General features: G+C 36.6%; 1 protein-coding gene across 1 annotated transcript; it reads right to left on the bottom strand.

The window, feature by feature from the left end:
• Positions 1-240: 240 nt before the first annotated feature.
• tmem182a (transmembrane protein 182a) lies at positions 241-7176 on the bottom strand. Its single transcript, XM_085920798.1, has 5 exons — positions 7030-7176; positions 3688-3811; positions 2840-2938; positions 2622-2759; positions 241-1898 (listed from the first exon to the last, which is right to left on the bottom strand). Exons 1-5 carry the CDS (start codon positions 7174-7176, stop codon positions 1678-1680), a joined length of 729 nt encoding a protein of 242 aa, XP_085776924.1. The 3' UTR covers positions 241-1677.
• Positions 7177-9099: the final 1923 nt, after the last annotated feature.

Consider the following 9099-nt stretch of genomic DNA (forward strand, 5'->3'; position numbering starts at 1 on the left):
GTTTTCTCCTCATTTTTCTACATGTCAATGTACTTTCTATATCCATTGTCCTCCATTAAGGTCGTGGGTGGGCTGAAACCTATCGCAACTGACTTTGGTTAAGTGGCAGCTCGAGTCATCCTCGACTCATTTAATTTTGTTTTTAGAAACCTCATATATGATTATGAACGCTGACCAGCAGTAATTCGTAGACAAATTTATTATTTGTATACACAAAATATATGCAGAGTCATCCTGCCAAACAACAAGCTTCATACAATCCACATAAAGCGTGTACAGTTTTCTGTACATATTGGAATATTTGTGCAACCAAGTACTGACTTTACTCTCCGTTGGGCTACCACTTCACAATAGTCCACCAAATGTCATGAAAGTCGTATAAACTTTTTAAATAGGGCAATAGTGATGTTATAACTGCTTTGTAAATTACAAAACAGACATAAACAACGTTTTGTGAGAGGCTGCCATCACATAAAACACACATTTGAAGAGAATCCTTTGGATGCAAACTGACTTCAAAGGTTTCATTATATAACAGTAAGATTAAATGAAACACACGAGGTATAACTGAGATAATTGGGTGGTTAACCACCAGTCATCACGCAAGCTCCAGATGACTACAGGAGGGTTTTTACATCGGGGTGCCATTCCATCAGCCAACGAAACTTGAATTTGTATGCACGCCGCTAGTCTATCACTAACCTATGATAATGCTGTTGTAAAAAAAATATATTTATGTGAAAAACATTACTAGGCCATGAATATAAAGACATCAAACATAAAACGGAAAATACGGTGGGTACTGAACGTGTCTTATTATCCTGATATAATAAACCAAAAACCATGTAGTTACTGTACAAAAGTCTTGGGTCAATCCTCACTACTAACTTTGTTTTAATTCTTCACATCAGTTATTTTGACATACTGTAGATAGCAGCAAAAATGTTCATTAAGATTTTATAGAGCAAGGGTGGGCAAACTCTTGTGCTTAAAGGCCTAATTATCTTTTTTTAAGGAAAAGGGTTCTATTTGTGAAAGTGCATATTGAACACAAAACTAAATATTAAAAACTGAAAGAAAGAAATTAAACCAATTATTTAATGTCCTGAATGAATTGGAAAAAAAATACACTGGGATTAACCATTTTCAGGCAATAGATTTCAATTGATGCAACAAAATAACTGTCCGGGGAGCAAGATTAAAAATGGAAGCAATAGTTTGCCCACCCCTAGATTGCTGATAAATGACCAGGTATAGTTTAATAAATAAGGGTCGTTGTAAGAAGTAAAAGTCCACCCTTAAGAATCTTAATGATCACCATTCAGACCTGTTAAATTATACCTCTCTGACAGTGTCAATCAATCAATTAATTTCTGCTTTTACTTTTGGACTATATTTTATCATAAAAAAGCTAAAGAAAACTTTATTCTGATTATTTTTGTTGATTTTTTTAAAAATAATATAGTCTATAAAGAAGATGTGTCACGGATTGAAAAAAAAGTTTTTAGGCCTGCCACACTATCAATTGTTCATAGCTATGACTCCTCCATGAACAAGGAAGTAGCACCCGACTGCGTGATTTTCTGGCTGTATATTTTCTTTGTAGAAGGGCTGTCTTTTGCACAGTACTGTGGAAGTATTTTGAGTTTCAAGCATTTCCCTTTTGATTCCCCACAGTTAGTGGATCCTGATGGCTCGGCCAATCAAGAGGAAGAGGAGGCCGGCCAACAGCGAGAAGAAGATGCCGATGGGAGCGAACATGAAGGAGAGGCCGTAGTTCATGCTCAGCTGGAAATCTGGACACATGGTGGAACGCTGGTAGTTCTCGTAGACGTCCACCACGTCCAACACCACGGTCCAGATTGCGTCCATCACCACCGCACACAGCAGGAAGAAACCTAATAATGATGTCAAACTTATTTTTGTCGCGGGCCGCATCATAGTCATAGTTTGCCTCAAAGGGCCATTAAAATTGTCAACCCAAATAAATGTATGAACGTCTCATATTGTGTATATATAGTATAGGTGACACAACAAACTGCTGAATAACTAGTTTTCAAAATATAGGCTAATAAAAATTGTTCAAATATTTAACAATGAAATATTGAAATCAAATCAAATATCTAGAAATAAAAATTATTTAAAAAAAATGAATGGTAATAAAAATTGCTATCATCTCAATTTTTTAAAAGTGAAAACAATTAAAAATTTTGGAATTGGCAATTTGATGCACAATTTGTCTTCGCGGGCCACCTAAAATGATATGGCGGGCTGTATCTGGCCCCCGGGCCTTGACTTTGACACCTGTGCTATACAGTATAGGGAAAATGTTTTTGCCCATGATCTGAATTATATATTTTTTTTTTATGACACACACATTTTGGATTATCAATCTAAACGCAATACCTCACAAAGACAGCCCAAGTAAAATCTGTTTCTATTTTAATACCAAATTCAAACCTGTCAGCCCTATTAGGAAAAAGTCCTTTTTGGGGACCATTATATGCTTGGGTTGTGTTTGAATTTTAACTGCTGTGATGATCCAAAAATTTATGGAATCTGGAAAAAGAGCACATTTCCACAGCATTGTACAGAGATCAACAAGGTCCTGTTGAACTCACCAGATACCAGAAAGAAGCCACCTCCCGTTTTGTACAAGCAGTGGCTCGCAAAAGGGGCAGCGCAGATGATGATGAAACCAGCGAGTACCGCAGCCGCCACGCCGATGAGCATGAAAATGCTCCAGAAGCCTTTGTAGACTAAAAAAAGAAACCACATTTATTGCACTTGGATCTGCGGAATAATCATGGAATGAAATATACAAGATAAAAATATCTACTTATGGCGGATTCATAGGCCGTGGAGTTGTGAATGTGAGGGGACACTGGGAATGGAAAAAGGTAGGCTTGGATGCACACTTTGGAGTAAGGCTGATTTGCTGTGGAGAAAAAGTAAAAAGGACATGAAATGAAAAAAAAGCATTTTAAAAAAATCAGGCAGAACATGACCATCTTTACAATGTGCAGTAAGACTCAACGCTTTAATTCTCAAATTCTCCAATCAGTCATACATGTGAGATTCTAACACAACAATATTGAGCTCTTTTGAGGAGGTAGTAAATAGAAACAAATTAAAAGTAAACCGTATTCAACAAAGTGAAAAATATTCAACGATAACCCAATTCGTGTTAACCCAAAGTAGCAATGTGACCTTTGGGGGTCATATATATATATATATATATATATATATATATATATATATATATATATATATATATATATATATTACTAAAAATTTGCATTTTTAACCTCAACAAAAACTAAATCAAACTGACGGTTTTAAGAAAACTCAAAACAAAGTAAAAACTAACTATTATAAAAAGTCCCCAACTGTTATAACCTTGGTGAGGTCTAAAACCTCTTGAGAGTGAGCCAGATGTGCTAACCACTTCCGAACCGTGTTGCCCCGTTGACAATATTAGGTACATTTCTCGAAGTTTTTCTTCACATGTTTGGCTAAGGTATTTGAACATATTCTAAGTTGGGGACTAAACTACTGTCACACTCTTATTGATTGAAACAACAGCATGAAACAGTAATAAAATACATATACTCATCTTTTTTTTATAGACATAAAATATAAAACTGACCATGCCGGGGTTCCAATTTTTCACAAAGTCTGACTTACTGAACCAAACTGTCCATTGCAAGTCTTCTTTTTCCACGCTGCCCCCAAAAGAGCACCTCCAGAAGAAGCCCTCATGGTATAAAGTGACCCAACTGGTGGCGTTCTGTACCAAAATATCACCATGCTGGAGGGGGAAAAAAATGTTCGCATCATGAGGTGTTCCATGTCATGGCGGGCAGGTGTGCACTCATGCATGGTGGCCAACGAGCGGTGCCGCGATGGGGTTCAAGGTTCAAGCTGGGCCGACCCCTGCTGCTGACCTTGTCGGGAAGTCTCTTGTCTGGAACTCATCTTTTTACCCCGCAAACAGCAGACTTTGTGTTGATTGATACTTGCTGGTTCTATTCAACGATTCGGTTTCTATAGCAGATAATTTCAAACTATCCCAGGTGACTTTGAGCAAAGGTTCGATTGCTCCCTGGACTGGTTGCATGATGATTTATGCACAGGCTACAGGTTAAGAAGAAGAGGAAGAACAAGAGTTTAAAAAAATCCTAATGTTTGATGTGGCATTCCGGCTTTAATAAGAAATACATGTACTTGTTACATTTTACAACATTGTAAGAATATGTTTTATAATCTTTCAAAACAAAAAGGAACAATTGTCGACGAATACAGGGTCCGGCAAAATGATCTGACACATTTGTACGTTTAATGAAATGCAAATAAATCAAAGAAACAAAAACTTTTTTTTATTTTTGAAAAGTAAATATAATGCCATTCTGTTTTGTTTCATTTCGTTTCATTAAATTTTCGTTTCGTTTTCAAATACTGTTATTTTGTTTTGTTTCAGTTGTACTATGCAATGATTATATTGTAAATTAATAATAGCATTTTTTGTATGATTCCAAATTATTGTTTTTTTATTATATTAATATTTTATTTATTTATTTATTTATTTATTTATTTATTTATTTATTTATTTATTTGATTTTCTCTACAAGACTGCAGAGGAATAAAATGCAATTATTTTATTATACATTATTTGTTTTGTATTCTTTTCAATTACATTTCTCAACTAAAAGCATCACTGGGAAAAAACATGCAATTGTAACTGTCTATGAATTGTAGGGATGGTTGATTTGACTTGTTTTCAGACCAATACTAGTACAATAACTCAATCTTGAGTAGTCACTGATAACAAGTACCGATACCACCAGCACTATTGAAAATTTACCCTTAAAAACAGTGACAGATAATATTAAAGACGGTATAAACAGCATGCCAAGGTATACATTTTCTTTTAAATTACATGAAATTGATGGCAATTCTACATTTTTTCTCATTTCTAATTTCGGGTTCATGAACATAAAATGGCAGCCAAGAGAGCAGCCAATACTGGTTTCGCCCACCATTGCGAGGTTACCTTAAAATTAGCTGCCATTGGTACTGATACTGATACCTGGTATCGGTACTCGCACATCTCTCTTAAACTGTTAAACATTTTGTCTGTTGTTGTATAATGATAATAAAAGCTTTCTATTCTATTCTAAAAACAAGTGATTATTTTTGGAAAAAGATGACATTATAATGCTGCATATTACCAGTATTATGAAGAGGTTTTAGATTTAAAATTGTTTTATAAAATAATTATATAATAATAAAATATAAAATAATTTCTTTCTGTATTGAGTCTAAATATTTTTCTGTTTTAAATGATTCTGTCAAAGATATTTGACCTCACCCAACTCCAACTACAATAATAAACACTCACTTATCAATTAATCAAAAGTGAGCATTATTATATTTCAATTAATTATTTTATTTATGATTATAATTATTATGATCAATTAATCAAAAGTGAGCATTATTATCTTTGAACTTGTGAGACAGTCTTTCCATTGCAATCGTTGGATTGTTTATGTGTCCCTAATGTTTTAGCCATTGAGTTACACTCGCTAACAGCTGTGGCTATGGGTGTATTTACGGTATACAGTACCCCCCCTCTCTTTATATATCTCATAGTTGTCATTGAAAGCAAAAGCAAGAGGTTCCCTTTGCTCTATCTAAAGCGAGACGTGTTCTCGTGATATTTAATCTGACATCATTCCACCGCTGGGACTGCCGGTATTTGTTTTTCTATGGTGCTGAAAGCTTTGCATAGCTGCACACACACTCAACTGTGAGTGTGATTACATGAAGAAGTCCCATGGCAATGCCTCTCTGCCATGCATATCATCTCCTGATTGGACATTCCAGACTAGGCAAAACCACCAGGAATGCAAGCATACATGGTAGAGCATCCAAAGCTGAACACAATTTGTTGAGTGATGCAGAGGAATTCCAAACAAATTGTTTAGATTTTTCCCCCTATAGTATACACTATAAATTTGTTGCAGTTCTATGACATTTCAACTTTTTTTACATTTCCTGTTCAAATTCAATGGCAATTGTGTTATTTATTCGAGTAAGCGTGATTTGGCTACCTGGGGACAGGTAGCATACACATACATAGCCTGCTACCTGTATGTGTATGCTAGTATGTATACACATGCTAGTATGTGTATACACACTAGCATACACATTCCCATGAACAATCTCAGCTCCTCAGTAAGCCACACTACAGAAATAATACGCAGATAATATTCTTCACAGAAGATGAAGAATATATACCTGAATATTGTTTGTTATAAATGTCTACATATGTTGCTCCACTGTTTGTGTTCACATACTGCCACTTACAAGTATACTTTTCTATGACGTTGTTTTCAAAGGGGGATGGGTGGGGGAGTGTCTGATGCCAGTTCACTGTAAATTTCAAACTTTACTGATGAACAACAACCGGTAGATGACAATCATGTTCCATTTTAGCTATGAGCACAGCTACCTTTTTTTCTACTGCTGATTATTGAAAAATAATAATAATGAATAAATGAAAAAATGCTGTGTTTTTTTCTTGGTGACAGGAGAAAGGCTTTTCTTTCAGTTTGGTGTATTTCCTGTGGGTCTTGAAAAGAGTGAGTTTTAAAGCAGCATCAGTGCTATTTGTTAGCCTGTCAATGCCGTTTCTTATTATACGTTAGCATAAAGCTAGTAGACTTTTATGCAAAGTTATGTGGTTGTTTTTATGACACAATGCAGTGATTCTATTTCAGGACCCTAATGGGACAAACACATTTGAACAACTCATCAATAATCTATGGGTGTCATCCATTCATTTGATAAAACAAATGTGGCCCTCGAGCATTTCCCACCATTGCTGTGGAGGCTTCTCGTGAGGTTTCCTGATGTCAAGAATGATGATGGTTTGACAAGTTTAACATTGGAATCACAAACCATTTGACTGTCATTCATTTAACATGGGACAAAAACAATACAGTGATTAATTTGGTAATCACCTACCTCCTCAGCGTTGCGATCGTCATCAGAAGGTGGATGGCAACTCTCGGAGGCCAGCAGCCAGTAATCAGTTCCGAATGAGAGGAGGATGAAGACCACCGCCAAGGCCCCAAACAGACCCGCAAAGAACAACGCCAAGCTGAGCTTCATGGCCACGCAGGGGAGAAATAATGTGTCAGTGGTTCAGGAAATGCGCTCAATCAACTACACCAGTAGACGCATGTGACAATGTTCAGATGCTGGAGCACATCCACACCAGCGTGTCAAGCTCTATGACAGTTGACTGTTTTGAGCACATGACTCCTCTCTGAACACCCCTGCCCACCCATCACACAGGCCTCTGTGCTATTTTGAGGCCTGAGTGAAGGCGGCTGCTGCCCAAACACTCCAACTGCTGCGGGAGTGTGCAAGGAATGGGACCAGCAGCAGCAACTGGACACCCAGAGTGACGAGGGAATGTCAGGGTGAGACCGTGAGGACGCGACATTCTGCCCCAACAGCAGAATGCACGTTATTTCGAATATTATCAGTGGTGGGATGTCAGTGGTCCAAAGACGAGAAGAAGCACTGTCGTACATAACATTTGTTCCACAAAATTGCGGTAATTTATCCCCAAGAGTCAAATGTTTTCTTTTTTTCCAAGTATTTAGCACTGCTTCCAGTACATGCATGTTGATGACTTTTTGTCCAATTAGTGTTGCAATGATAACGACAATTTAATCTGCTCAGGGCCTTCAAAATCAGTAGTACAGACCGATATTAGTTTCTGATTTCACATTCGGCACTCAATAACAGAGACATTTTCTCGTTCTCTTATTGGCTGGTCAGACCGAAAGTTGGTATAGTCAACAGTTTTGCACATTGTTGCAGCCTTTTGGCCACAATATTTTGGCGGAGGAACCAACAGCTTATAGAAAATTGCAATTGTTTGTGTACATTTAAGCTACAGTTGCTGCAGCCAATGCACGTGACATCATGTACGCTGAGATAATTTCAGCATCAAAACACTATTAATTTATACTATATGTATTTATGTATATGAATATTGTTTATTTTTATAGACAAATGTATCTTGACCCTTTTGAGCATTCCAGTGGGAACCATTGGTTGCAGAGTATAACATACCATAAGATAACATATTTACTCGTTTCTCAATATCCGATCAGGGCAAAAGGTACAAGATGACATAAACCAACTGGCCGGGAGGTTAAGTAGCGTCTCAGGGGAATATTTAGCAGTGAACCTATATGTAGACGCTTGACTCATTTCCACACTGCTGTGACCCAACCACACCCAACACTTGCTCTTGCAGTTATGCGTGACTGAAAGACCAAATGCTGATCAGCTGGCTAATCGTCTTACCATAACATTTGTTTCGCAACACACAGTTTCAAGTTTCCAGGTGGTAAGGTAATTTTCTCATCCATCTATCCATCCATCCATCCATCCATCCATCCATCCATCCATCCATCCAATCTTTTACACCGCTTTTATCAGCAGACAGTTTTTGTAAGGAGACGCACACACAGCCAATCACAGGATACACTTAGACAACTATCTGTACTCTCATCACAGTTGCAACATATTTAGTAGTCTTTAATGAACTGTAATTAAGAGTGTGAAGAGGACAGATCGCTTGGGGAAAACCAACACAAAGACAAAGAGAACATGCAAACTACACACATGACATCAGATTTGAACCTGTGCTCAAAAAATTTAAACACTCATACACTGTGCTGCTCATGGTAATGCAGTACTGTAGAATATGAAGAAAAGCCAATGTAATCAATCTTTCATGTCTATATGGTAAACTTGCTCACCTTATATTGAGCTCAATTTATATAATACAAGGTAATAATGTGATTTGCATTGTTAAAAATACAATTTCAAGCATTTTCAGGCAAATTTTTCAAGACACTTCAAAGCAATGTAAATAAATTAAAAAAGGAGATTGATGTACAAAATCATGCACAAGAAGAAAATGAATAATACATTGACACTTTATTTATTTGATACTTTATTCTCATTGTATAAAAATGCACATTTTGCACAGTGCAGGATGTTTTTTGTTGG

Source organism: Syngnathus leptorhynchus, chromosome 9, assembly GCF_054491065.1.
Source record: "Syngnathus leptorhynchus isolate UIUO chromosome 9, UIUO_Slep, whole genome shotgun sequence".
Lineage (NCBI taxonomy): Eukaryota > Metazoa > Chordata > Actinopteri > Syngnathiformes > Syngnathidae > Syngnathus > Syngnathus leptorhynchus.